General features: G+C 43.4%; 1 protein-coding gene across 1 annotated transcript in view; it reads right to left on the reverse strand.

The window, feature by feature from the left end:
- Nucleotides 1-14,365, reverse strand: part of VOPP1 (VOPP1 WW domain binding protein) — a 99,986-nt gene that overhangs the window by 39,328 nt on the left and 46,293 nt on the right. Inside the window, 1 exon segment of the mRNA XM_055301238.1 lies at nt 9,533-9,591. Within this exon segment, the coding sequence (XP_055157213.1) occupies nt 9,533-9,591 (59 nt within the window).

Consider the following 14,365-nt stretch of genomic DNA (forward strand, 5'->3'; position numbering starts at 1 on the left):
CAACTCTCCAGAGAGCCAGTAGTTTATCTCACTTCAAAATCATTGGTGTCTAGTTAAGAAGACCCGACTCACTACTAACTTACCCTCAACTTCCTGGAACAAAATGACTAGATTCATTTCTTCTCATAAGGAACAGGAAATATGCAAATCTACATCACAAGCTTTCTCTGGCTTGCTTAAAATCACATGAAAAAAGACACTGTCTGAATTAACATCCGTGTACCTGACTTTCACAAAGCTTCAGCTCAGCACCTAGCCAGATGTCTTAGGAACCTCAAAATCTGAAACATTGAGTGGTCATAGGCTCCTAGACCCATCCCACTGGCTGACTATGCGATTAACATCTTTCTCCTACTGTTGTGTCAATGCTAAGACCTACAGAAGAGAGATGACTCATTCCTTTGAAAGAAAATATTAGGTGGTTGCTTTGTATTTGGCAAGATGGGTGGACCCTTAATGAGCTAAAATCCAACCCACATCTGCATGCTCGTTTCTGCTACAATTCATCGGCCTACTTGGTCATTCATCTTTTATTCCCTATGCTCAATAGTATTTTGCAGACAGCTGGAGGATGTCACAGAATAAGCATGACGAGATCTTGGAGTACTCAGCATAGGAAACTGAGGCCCAGAAATGTCAGGAGATTTCCCCATGATCACACGTCAACCTAATGGCAGAGTAGGAATAGAGAAGGTCTTGACTTCCAGTTCCTAAAACATCTTCCATCACTAAGGATCAACGGTGACTCACTCTTGCCTTCCCCAGGGGTGAGGCCACCATTTGTTTCAGTTACTAAATGTGCACCAAATGCTTTCTCTCAGGCCCTGTGTTAGCAAAGAAGAAAGCAAGACAGAACTCGTGTCCTCAATGGACTCCTAGTCTAGGAAGGAGACAATGGATGTTTTACTTTGGCAACAGGAAATAAGTCTGTTGGTGGAACATGGTACCGAAGATAATTTAGCGTGAAGAAATCCAAACAGGTGATGGTAATTTTGTACATCCAGGTAGCTACAATGGAAACCTAATTATCTTTAAAAATTAGCCTCTATTAGCTTGGTAACTTTATTTTTTTTAAGATTTTAATTATTTATTCATGAGAGACACACAGAGAGAGAGAGGCAGAGACACAGGCAGAAGCAGGCTCCATGCAGGGAGCCAGATGTGGGACTCGATCCTGGGACCCTAGGATCACACCCCGGGTGGAAGGCAGGCGCTAAACCGCTGAGCCACGCAGGGATCCCTAGCTTGGTAACTTTAATGCTGGAATAAAATTCAGGAACATGAAGGGACGCAGGATACATGCACCTCAGCTGAAACAGATAAAGGAAGAGAGGCCACTATTAAGAGCTTTCTGGAGGAGACCATATAACAAGCTTAGAAAGGGCGCTGCACAGAATGTGCGTCAGCTGTTGTCATTTTAGGTCTTGTATTATAAGCAATTCCCTCATAATTCCCCTGAATTGTGGAGGGCCCTGTCTCAGCTGCAGTCTGGAAAACTGAAGGAACCCTCTGCTCTGCCTTGGTCTGATGTGGAAGCATGGGTGGATCTTGGGGGCCACTGCAGAGTGAGCCAATGCTCTGAGGTCCTGCCAGCCCTCCATGTGAGGTTCTTCTACCACTGTCAACTTTGGAGAAGGCCCTGAGGTCCCTGGCCTCACACTTGGAAACTCCCCCCTCCATGTGCCCATCACAGACTCGGCCCTGGAAGATGTTCCATTTGCTTCTGCCTCCCAAGCCATCTTCCCACCTCTGCTCTTGAAGACATAGGTCCATCCATAGATGGTGGCTGTGGGCAAGAGAGGCTCTGGGACAAGCCTCAGGCTGCAAATCCCAGCAGAAAGGGTGACATTTCTTCACCAGCAGCAGGAGGAGAGACACTGCTCCTGATCTGTGGGCCCTCATCCCCCCTCACCCACAAAAGGGTCAGTTGTGGCCATGGCACCATCCACTCAGGGACCAAGGGCACCCCATGCCAACCTCTGGATTCCGGAGCCAGGCTGGGAAGGGCCCTTCTGAGAATCACCCAGGGCATGCCCCGCAGTGAGCCAAACTCATCCAGTCCTCCTGTCCCTCTGCGGGGGCGGGGCAGGTGGCAATCCCTGTATGTGAAGTCAGGGATGCCAACTGGTCATCTATGGACACAGGACCCTGACCTGTATCCTTCCATAATGCAACTACGTATTAGTGATGATACGCTCATTGTGACCATGCACAGGAGTATCCACCCTCACCACAATCGAATATAGTAGTTACCACATTACCACACCTACTTCCTAGCAGGAGAACGAAGGCCTGCAAGACAAGTGATTTGCCGAGTTGCTCAGCAGGTGAGAGCAGGCGAGCCCAAAACTACCTCTCCTGTGCTGCATGGCTGCCCTCTGCACACGCAGGAGTAATGGATACACTGAGACAGGACAGCAGCTCCCAGTCACCTCACAAGGCACAAGGGACTCAGTGTTTCCTGCAGCTACCTGAACATCAAAGTGAGCTCCAGGATGTGAGGCTGCATTTAGACAAATGCCACCTTTGATTGCAGTACTTTCTGGACTCTAAACAAAGAAGGAGGAAAGAGCACTCCTTCAGATCCGTGTGGCCCTGTGCCTGCCAGTGTCCCAGGACATGCTCCTTGGCAAGGTCTTTCTCTTATCTTCTTATCTAGTGCCTCTTGCTCACATGGTGTTCTAAGCTGTGTAGACAGAGGGGGCTGAGTGAGCAAGTCCTTGATAGAAGAACAATTCAAGCAGAGAATGAAAGTGAAGGAACTACATTTGGTGAGGCCACATGACCATCCAGCTATTTTTAAATCATACTGTTGCTAGGAGGAGATACTAGGAAGCTCTGAACCAACGTACAAAAAAGGCACGTTTTAATTAAAGGCTTTTGAAAGGGCAGCCTGTAGATAAGAAAGAAAGGTAGTAGAGTGAAGGGTAGGGGAAAAGAAAAAAAAAAACATTTGAAACGTGTTGTTCTTCTGTTTGGATTTCAAAGGGATTTTTTTTCTTCAAAAATAAGGAGAATATTTTGTTTGTACATACATTGTATGCAGGCTTCCAGCTCAACAGAGGTTAAAAAAAATGAAAAGAAATTTTTAAAAAATTGAAGGGCGAAAGAAAATGTAGCGTGAAGAAATCCAAACAGATGATGGTAATCTTGTATATCTAGGTAGCTACAATGGAAACCTAATTATCTTTAAAAATTAGCCTCTTATAGCTTGGTAACTTTAATGCTGGAATAAAATCCAGGAACATGAAGGGAGGCAGGAGAAGTAGGAATACCATATGGGACTTCGGCTGAGACAAATGAAATTAGATTTCAAATAGAAGAGTTAAGTCTCTAAAACAAGTTTGCAAACTAGATGTTCTCTCCCTAATGCATTCTTTCCATGGTAAGTTATAGGCACAGAACAGAGGTATCATTTGGAATATGTTTCCTGCAGGGGAAAAAAAATCCTGTCACAGAATTAAGAGGACACCATCTCAGGTAAACACATCTTTAAGGAATTACCTTTTTGGAGAATTTCATATAAACACTTTACCCAGAAGAAATGAAAGGCAGAATGAACCAGAAATGTATTTCTGAAGTGAGATCTGTTATAACTCATGGGTTTTACATTTCATGTCAAAGGTGCTTCAAAAATAACTGCTCAGTCACACATTATTATACTGCAGCTCCCCGGAGCATAAGCACCTTCCATGTCTTGCGCCACCGTCTCCCAGCAACAGACACGTCGGCAGACGCTCTACAAGTGTCTGTGGACTGAATGAGTGAAGCACAGCACCCCCTCCCCCGAGCGGTACCCTGCGCAGTGAACATGAGTGGTGAGGCCAGTCTGGTCCTCCAGTGTAGAGACCATACGGCTCTAGCCTGGAAGCTAGATCTCGACCTCCAGGCTCCCAGTGAGGGTGACTCACGCTGGATACAAGTCACCTGTTCCTGCACCACCATCTGTGCCACCTTGACAGAAACCACGATAGGGTTTCAAAGAGGTGAATAGGGAACAACGGAGCTGCTCCTCACGTCTTCCGCAGACCCAAGTGCTTCTGGTTGGGTTTGTGATCTTTCTGTGGTACCATTTGGCCTGCAGCATATCTGTCCTTGAGCAGCATGAGCTTGGGTGAAGGAGACTCTATCAAAGCCACTTCTCCTCACTCCTCTTCATTTCCCCAATGTGCTGGAAAGCAGGGAGGAGAGCCATCACGTACGAAACACCTTGCAGGTACAGTCAAAGGGCAAGCTCAGTTTGTAGAAGGAGCAACCCTGTGTACACACAGAGGAGATACAAGCTGGCCTTGGGTACGTGTATGTATTTACGTCTGATTTCAGGGCTGACCACACACAGGCCCCCTATTAGCAACCAGGTCAACATTCACGTTCACATTTCATGAAGAAGCTAAGTGAGAAGGTCAAAGGGTAGTAAAGAAAGGATGGGGTGGAGCAGACATGTGGAACTAGATAGTGACTTCATGATGCTGTGAATATACTATATGACGCTGAAATATTCACTTCAAAATGGTGAATTTTGTTATGTGACTTTCACCTCAATTAAAAAGAAAGTCATAGAGCAAATATTTGAACCCTGATCTTCTGGATCCTAGAGCACTTAAAGTCTATGACTAAGGAAAGGGAGCCAGAGGGGCCCCTGGGTGGCTCAGTCAGTTAAGCATCTGCCTTCAGCTCAGGTCATGATCCTGTGGTCCTGGGATCGAGCCCCACGTCATCCCTCTCCCTCTGCTCTTCCCCCTCTCTAGCTAATAAATAAATAAAATCTTTTAAAAAGCCATCTATATATTCAATGCAATCTCTATCAAAATTCCAATGGCATTTTTCACAGAAATAGAAAAAAAAAAGTCCTAAAATCTGCATGAAACAAGAGACCAGGAATAGCCAAAGCAATCCTGAGAAAGAACAAAGCTGGATGTACCACACTTCCTGATTTCAAGTGTACCATAAAGCTACAGTAATGAAAACAGTTGATGCTAGCATAAAAAGACACAGTGACCAAAAGAACAGAACAGAGAGCCCAGACATAACCTCTCCCATATACAGTCAATTAATACTTGACAAGGGAGCCAAGACTCTGTGAGGAAAGAATGGTCGCTTCAACAAATGGTGCTGGGAAAGCTGAAGAAATGCATGCAGGATAACAAAATTGGACCTCTATCACACATCACTCACAAAAATTAACTTGGAATGGATCAAGGACTTGTAACACCTCATAAACTAAAAATCATAATAGAAAATATAGGGAAGAAGCTCCTCAATATCTGTCCTGGCAACAAGTTTTTGGATCTGATAGCAAAAGCACAAACATCAATAGAAAGGGCTACACTACATTAAACTAAAAAGCTACTAGGGATGCCTGGGGGGCTCTGTGGTTGAGCGTCTGCCTTCGACTCAAGTCGTGATCCTGGGGTCCTGGGATCGAGTCCCTCATCGGGCTCCCTGCAGGGAGCCTGCTTCTCCCTCTGCCTGTGTCTCTGGCCCCTCTCTGTGTCTCTCATAAATAAATAAATAATTTAAAAAAATTAAAAAGCTACTACATAGCAAAAGGAACAATCAACAAAATGAAAAGGCAACCCAAGGAAAGGGAGAAAACATGTGTAAACCATTTAACAGGTAAGGGGATAAGATCCCAAATATACAAGGAACTCCTACAACTCAATAAGGGAAAATAGCAATAATGATAATCTGATTAAAAAGGGCAGAAGAACTGAATAGACTGTTATCCAAAGAGGACAAATAAATGGCCAACAAGGACATGATGAAGTGCTCAAGGTTCCTCATTATGAGGGAAAGGCAAATCAAGACCACACAGGGGTATCACTTCACACCTCTTAAAGTGGCGATCATCAAAAAGATAAGCCATAACAAGTGTCCAGATATAGAGACAGGGGAACCCCGTGCACTGCTGGAATTGTAAACTGGGTCAGCCACTCTGGAAAGCAGTAAGCAGAGTCCTCAAGGGACGCCTGGGGGGCTCAGCGGTTGAGTGGCTGCCTTTGGCTCAGGGCGTGATCCCGGGGTCTAGGATCCCGTCCCGCATTAGGCTCCCTGCATGGATCCTGCTTCTCCCTCTGCCTGTGTCTCTGCCTCTCTCCCTGTGTCTCTCATGAATAAATAAAATCTTTAAAAAAAAAAGGAGAGTCCTCAAAAAGTTAAAAATAAAATCATAATATATGATCCAGCAATCCCACCTTTAGGTAAACATGGAAAGGAAAGGAAAATAGGATCTTGAAGAGCTACCTGCACTCCTGTGTTCACTGCAGCATCATCCACAATAGCTATGATACGAAAGCAACCTAAATAAGATGTACACACAAAATGAAATATTATTCACCCACAAGAAAGAGGGAAGTTCTTGCATTTGCAACAACACAGATGTACCTTGAGGGCATTATGGAGAATGAAATAAGTCGGAGGAAGACAACACTGTACGCTCTCTCTTACGTGTGGAATCCAAGAAAGCCAAAGTCAGAGACAGTAAAATAGTGGCTGCCAGAGCCTGAGGAGACATGGGTCAAAGAGCAAAAATTCCCAGTAGTAAGATGAGTAAGTTCTGGAGATGTGAAGTATAGCCTGGTTTTTATAGCTGACAGTACTGCATTATATACTTTCAAGTTGCTAAGACGGTAAATCTAAGTGTTCTCACCACAAAAGAAGAAGAAGCAATTATGGGATCCAATGGAGGTGTCAGCTAAAGCTTATGGTGGTAGTTTATAATATATCTCAGATCAACACTTTAAATTTACACAATGTTATATACATCAATTATATCTCAAGAAAGCTGGGTAAAACAGAAAGAATGTGCAATGGTTCAGAAGAGCATTAACACAGGTGTGGATTCAGGTGAAGGGGACAGAGAGACCAGAGGTCAGTTCTCGAAGACTAGTGTGTATGGCTCGGGTTTTCAAGTGGCTGTGGAGTTAAATGGCATTAATTCATGTAAGAGGTATAGGACAATGCCTAGGCTATAGTAAAATTCTCAGTATTACTATTATCACTTTTTATATTAGCTTCACACCCTAATAATCGAGTGATTTTACTTTCTAATTTTTAGGGGATCTCTGGGTGGCTCAGCGGTTTAGCCCCTGCCTTTGGCCCAGGGCATGATCCTGGAGACCCAGGATTGAGTCCCACATCGGGCTCCCTGCGTGGAGCCTGCCTCTCTCTCTGCCTGTGTCTCTGCCTCTCTCTCTTTCTCTCTACTTCTCATGAATAAACAAGTAAAATTAAAAATACATACGTACGTACTTTCTAATTTTTAGAACCCTCCTCACCACTGGTAAAGAGAGCTGAGAGGAATCCAAACCAGCAGACCAACCACACTAAAGACAAGAACAGGGCTTGTCTCTGCTCTCTGTCATACAAAAACCCCTTTCCAAATACAGGGAATAAGTAAGTGAATAAAGGATTAAACAAACAAGTAAACACAAGAATGGCAATGACTTCCAACTCCCAACCTTAAAAAAAACAGGAAATAAGAGCACCCGGGTGGTGGCTCAGTGGGTTAGGAGACCGACCAACTCTTGACTTTGGCTCAGGTGACCATCTTAGGGTTGTGAGACTGAACCCGACTTGGGCCTTCAGGCTCAGCAGGGAATCTGCTTGGGATTCTCTCTCCCTCTTCCCCTGCCCCACCTCCCGCTCACACGAGCTCACCTGCATGCATGCATGCACCTGCTCTCTCTCTAAAATAAATAAATAGGGATTCCTGGGTGGCGCAGAGGTTTGGCGCCTGCCTTTGGCCCAGGGCGCGATCCTGGAGGCCCGGGATCGAGTCCCACGTCGGGCTCCCGGTGCATGGAGCCTGCTTCTCCCTCTGCCTCTCTGTCTCTCTCTGTGTGACTATCATGAATAATTAAATTAAAAAAAAAACTTTTAAAAAAATAAAATAAAATAAATAAATAAATATTTTTTAAAAACAGGAAATGGCTCATCAGCTGATCTACAAAACAACTTGAGAAAGATCTGTTTTCAGGGGCACCTGGGTGGCTCAGTTGGTTAACTGCTTAACCAACTTTTCCAAGTGGGTTTTGTCTTTTTGCAGCTGCAGAGGCCTTCAGCCTGAACTCTGCACTGTGGGGCACTGGAAACCCCTGCTTGTCAGCATGTCCCCATTCACAGGCAGGTGACCACCCTCCTTCTATTCTGGTCTCTTTCAGATCAGAAATTCCTCAAGAGGGACATCTCGGTGGCTCAGCGATGGAGTGTCTGCCTTTAGCTCAGGGCATGATCCCAGAGTCCCGGAATTGAGTCTCACATCAGGCTCCCTGCATGGAGCTTGCTTCTCCCTCTGCCTGTGTCTCTGCCTCTCTCTGTGTGTCTCTCATAAATAAATAAATAAAAATCTTAAAAAAAAAATGAAGAAAAAGGAATGCCTGGATGGCTCAGCAGTTGAGCGTCTGCCTTTGGCTCAGGACGGGAAACCGGTCAGGGGGTCAAGTCCCACATTGGGCTCCCTGTGAGGAGCCTGCTTCTCTCTCTGCCTATGTCTCTGCCTCTCTCTCTGTGTCTCTCATGAGTAAATAAATAAAATCTAGAAAAAAATGAAAAATAAATTCTCCAAGAACGGCAGGAAATAAAAATGTACATGTTGGCCAATTAAGAAATAACATTCCTTGTTACTATGATGTATCTCCTGTCCAATCTCCCTATAGCTAAAATATACAGTATTTCTGCCATAATGTAATTATATACATTACTGAATGATCTCATGTTTTACAAAATGTACTGTCAAAAATAATACTTTCTAGAAAAAAAATTGGTGTGGGGCATTCCTCTCAAAGCCTACAGAACTTCAAAACACAATAAAAGAATAACTGATAACCTGGAGAGTTAATCTGACTACTTAGGCAGGTGTTCAGCATAGTCAGGGGCTAACTCAGCAGACATTAAAAAAAAAAAAAAAAAAAAAAAAACAGAAAACGACAGGAGTAAAATACAATAATGCTTTAATCAGAGTAACACCAGCAGGCACCCAGGGCACTGGAAGAAGCATAACCTACTCTAAGCCAAGGGCCATGAAAGGCTGACTGTCCCCTGTCTAGGGAGGGTCCCAGGCCCAGGTGATCTTTTTGACCACTGTCAACACACACACACACACACACACACACACACACACACACACACTCATAGCAACTGATGTAAGGGTTTTTTTCTATCCTGCTCAAGTTCAGAATTCTACTCTTACTACATTTTCTCCCTTTGCCTGGGAAAATGTGTATAAACCAACATCACCCTGGCCCTCCTAAGACATCTTGCTCCTTTTGACCAATTATGGATGAGTGGATATGTATCCCAGAACAAAGCACCCGGTATTTCATGCTGTCCTCAAAGGAGGTTGTCCGCACAGGCTGTGTCCTTAGAGAGGTCACCTGCACGTTCATGAGCAGAGGCCGGTGAAACCAAGGGTGAAGGCCTCCCTGGACTGAGTTTTCCCCATCCTAAAAAAGTCCTATTGCCTCTGAAAGAAATAATTCCCAGAGAAAGATGTGACCACAAATCAAACCAATAGAAAAATGCAAATACTTACATATAATATGTTGGATAGAGTCCTTCAAAATACCAGCAATGTTTTTTGGCCTCTGTGCACTGAAAATAGAAGAAATAAAAACTTTGTCAATGGAAAGTCATCTGTGTATTGTTAATAACATCTGACAAAAAGGCACAAAGATGGGTGAGTTGATAGACCTTGAAGTGTGAAAAGCAGAGGGTTAGGAGAGACAAAGAATCAGAGGGAGATCCACCCCCACGATGACCTGTTAATTTCTTTAATTTTTTAAAAGGCAAGAAAACATAGGAAAACATCTACTTCCTGATCATTTTTCTAGCCTTTTATATCCCTAAATACATGGGCATGACCAATTCATTAAAAAGGTAAACCAAAGACAATCCATTTTTAAAAACTCATATGGTACCATACTTCAAATATCTAAAATACACTAAAAATAAAATACTACAAATATCTCCATTTTCCACCTTTCATTTTTGAAAGCTATTCCCCTCTCCCAGTTTCAATATTTCCAGATCTTTATATTTCAGAATATTCCAAAGTCCATATTCAAATCCGGTCACCCAGTGGGGATCCGCATCTGCCCGACTTTGTAAATCAGGTTTCACTGGCCAGCATCAATGCCCTCATTCCCGGGGAGGAGAAACAGGGAGGAAGCGGGCAAGGAAAGACAACAGAAGCCTCCCCAGAGCTTCCCGAGGAAGTCTGACACTTGACATCCTGGAGGGCAGAACAGGTGTAATGAGACCCTGGGGCACTAACTACCTCCCACATCAACAGCTGAGACTAAGTGCCCTGGTCTCTGGGTTTCTGCTCCAAGCAGAAACACTCTATGCACCTGAACAAGATTTTTCTAAAATTCTTTAGCTTGTGCTATCATTTTTTTAAATTCACAATTTCCTACATTTGTGATCCAGTTCACTGGACCCTATGTACAAACAATACTTTCGAAGTATTATAGTGCTTTGCAAAGCAACCAGCAGGAAAACAGGGAAAGGCATGGTGAAAACAAAGCTTTCAAAAAAAAAAAAAAGAAAAAGAAAAGAAAAGAAAACAAAGCTTTCTTTGAGCAAGGCAGGGGCTAAGTGTCTCACCAATCCCCCACCGCCACCCCGACCCCCAGACCCAGGCATCCTTCCTCTGCCTTTCCCAGCCCTAGCAGGTGTATGGCAATACCCTCCTGCAACAGTCTTCCCAACGGCTATAAGGAAGTTTCAGAAGCAGATGCCAACTCTAGAGCAGAGTGCCAAGGGAAAGGTGAATGCAGATATTTTGTGTTACACTAGCTAAATCAGATGGGTTATGAAAAGAGTGTGAAACACTGTTTGTTTGTTTTTAATGTGCTTTAGACACTCAGAAGCACACTCGGGTGGCCTGAATTGACACAGTTTTATTAATGGAAAATGAGTTTAATTTAGACTACGTTAGTTCCTGCCCAGTTCAAGAAATGAAGTTCAGACAGCTGAAGAAATCAATTTATTTTGGCAAGGAAGAGCAATTTCAGGTCTCTGCCCTAAATTACAATTCAGTTCGCTAGAGTCCCCTATTATAAGCTGAGAAACCAGGTCGTTCTTCCAGGTGGCACGTTAGATATGTTTCTACTGGAGACGGGCACACTTTCTTAGAACTTGACACTCGACTCTCCCCAAACTGTCCTACGACTACAGGATGGCAGAAAGGGAACCAGACCAAGACACAGGATCCTGCTCCCAGATTTGCCACTAATAGGGAGACAGACCCTGGGAAAGGTAGGCTTCCGTGACCTCCTTGACACCCAGCTGCCCGTGTTGTGGGGGTACGTGACGTACATGGACGGATGTGTGCATGGGATCTATGGGAGTGTGTATGAGCTTCAGAACTACAACAGGGTATATAAAAGCCCTGAATTGCTACAGACAGCACAACTCCCAGACACTCTCATACATGGCTCTTGGGGAGGAAATTTGGCAGTATCTGGAAAACCATCAATGTTATTTCGCTTTAACCACTGATTATCAGAACACCTGGGTGGCTCAGTGGTTGAGCATCTGCCTTTGACTCAGGTCATGATCCCAGGGTCCTGGGATCAAGTCCCACATCAGGCTCCCTCCAAGGAGCCTGCTTCTCCCTCTGCCTATGTCTCTGCCTCTTTCTCTCTCTCTCTGTCTCTCATCAATAAATAAATAAAATCTTTAAAAAATTAATTAAAAACACTGATTATCTCTCCACAAACATGAAACATCATATGCACAAGGTTATCTATCATGGCATTATTTCTAACAGCAAAATCCCAGAAATGACACAAATACCCACTCACAGCAGGCTGATTATATAAGCCATGGGAAATCCACATGACGTGGCCAACAAGAATGACGTCCTTCAGAAACAGCATGACATAATTTCTAAGATGCAGTGTTAACCAAAAGAATAATATGCAAAAGTGTGTGTCTGTATGCTACTTTTTATGGAAAAGGAAAACTGCACATTTGTTTAATTTCTTACAAACAGAATCATAGGAAAGGTACAGTAAAAACTAGTGAAAATGTTTACCCTCTGGGAGAGAGCAGAAATTTCTCTGTGTGTACTTTTTCATATAGTGTGACTTTTGAATCAGGCTTTTCATGTTGAAAATATTAAGTTAAAAAGGATTTTTTTTTTAATTTCCTCTTCTCAGACCAAAAAGACTTACTAAAGACTATACACGCACATGTCACTGGCTTTGCCAGAAGCAAGCAAACAGAGCAGATAGCTGGGAAATTCGAAGAGTCTCTCAAGAAATATGGGGAGAACACTCTCTCTTCACACCCCTCCCAGTCCCCTCAGATGTCACAGACACCACCTCCATCCTATTCTCCCTCTGACCTCACAGCTCTATTTCTGGAACTGTTGCCAGGATATTCACGGAAAGCACTGGCACCTCCTTGTCCGTTACTTTTGTTCACAGATAGTTAACAATCACCTTTTACCATTTTCCACTAAGCTACTCGGGTAAGACCTTATTTTGAAAAACATCAACCTCTGTTCCTTCACAAAGGATTCTCTTAAGAAAATTTTATGGTCACATTTCCTGAAACAGAAAACACCTTTAGAACTGAGCTGCCTACCACTAAAACACAGTTTCATTTTATCATTACTTGAAATTAGTTTATGCTTTTGAAATTCGCAAATATCCAAGTAACTTCTTCATTATTTTTGGTAGCTGGACGATTACAACAGCTTTCTTGTAAGGAATGTTCACACTGAATAACACATACTATACTTCACGTACAAGTTAGATGGGGTGTTATTCCATTTTACAGCTGGGTAGTAGGAAGAACACAGTGTCACATATTTCAGTATCAACTGAAAACACTGAATGAGGACTAAGAAGTCCTGGTAGTTTTCACTGTTGAGCCTTTCCTTCACTAAATGCTTGTTCACTGAGCCCTAGGTGTCAAAGTCAGCTTGCACATCAATCCAAGAGCCTGACAGGAGGACTGAAGATTAGGTTCCATAGGGCAGGAGATGGAAAGGAAGATCCTTGCTACAAACCACCCATGGGCGAGAGCCAGGTTCTGCCAAGTGGAAGCCTACCAACAAACCCTAGCAATTCCAATCCCCAAATCTAGCATAAGCATAAGGAATCAGGGCAGAGCCAGAGAGCTGGGGCTTTGGACATGTGGTCCAAATTGGAGTTTGTGAGGGATGAGTAAGGGGAGGTGGCTTCCAGAGTATTCCCAGACAATGATGGGCTCTCAGAAGTGACCTCATGAGCAAGCAGAGGGGTGGTATGAGGACAGCACTGTGCTAGGGTCCATTGGAAAGAGCACCCAACGCAAGGGGAATGGATGGATCCATCTCACAGAAGAAAAATGAATCAAAACCTAGAAAGCTGAGTTCTCATTCTGAGAACTTATCGGCCATGGTGCTAGCAGTCTGGACCTCAGCCTTCTCATTTGTAAAACAGGACAGATTCCCTTCCCTGCTGAATTTATAAGATGGCTTTACAAAGTAACTGAGATTGAAAGCAGCAAATGTCTGGCCAGATCAGGGTACAGTTCACTGAATCTCACACCCAGCCAGCAATTCTATCTCTAAGTGTGTGCCCTGAGTCAAGCTTTCTTAATTCTCTGCAACAAATGACTTCTAAGACCCATTTTACTGTGATTACCTATCATCTATGAAGAAGCACTAGTTCCAAACCTCTTGAGACAAAGATTCTAAGTATTTAGTTTTCCAAAACCTCCCTAAAATAAATAAGCCCCCTCTCTAAAAAATAAAAATTAAAAAAAATTCTAACAATATAAGCTAAGGGTAAAAAACACTTTCAGGGTTATGTCCACCCTAAAAGTAGGCCAACCCACTCTACCACCATTACTACCATGACATTACCATAGTTTTCTCAAGCACTGACCATCTACTGAAACAAAATATATTTTTTAGGAAAAATCAGGTCCACTGCTCTCTGTTCCTGACGGGGCACCCTCTACAGCCAGGGTGCTCTATGATTCTGGGCAAACAGGAGGTCCTCAAGGCACTTATAAGGTAATACTCCTCCTATGTGTATAATGAAAGTAATAATAATATGCATGACCATCTATTTCTCAAGGAGATCATAAAGAACAGCAACATGAAGTTTATGAATTATTAACAAAGCAGAATATGCAGGATTGTGAGAAAACACCTACTGTAAAGAGCAATTCATTCGAGGGTAATCTAAGATTTAGACGGAAAAGGCTTGTAAGACGTCTGTAGTCAGGGAAAAATCCCAGTGATCTATTATTCAAGGACTAGGATATCTACAAATTTGGCTGAGCTCTCCTAAATATAGTCATCCATATTTAGCCAGGATCTAAATAAGCCCAAAGAACAAATCCTTGCTAATCCCCAACAGTA

Source organism: Nyctereutes procyonoides, unplaced genomic scaffold, assembly GCF_905146905.1.
Source record: "Nyctereutes procyonoides isolate TBG_1078 unplaced genomic scaffold, NYPRO_anot_genome, whole genome shotgun sequence".
NCBI lineage: Eukaryota > Metazoa > Chordata > Mammalia > Carnivora > Canidae > Nyctereutes > Nyctereutes procyonoides.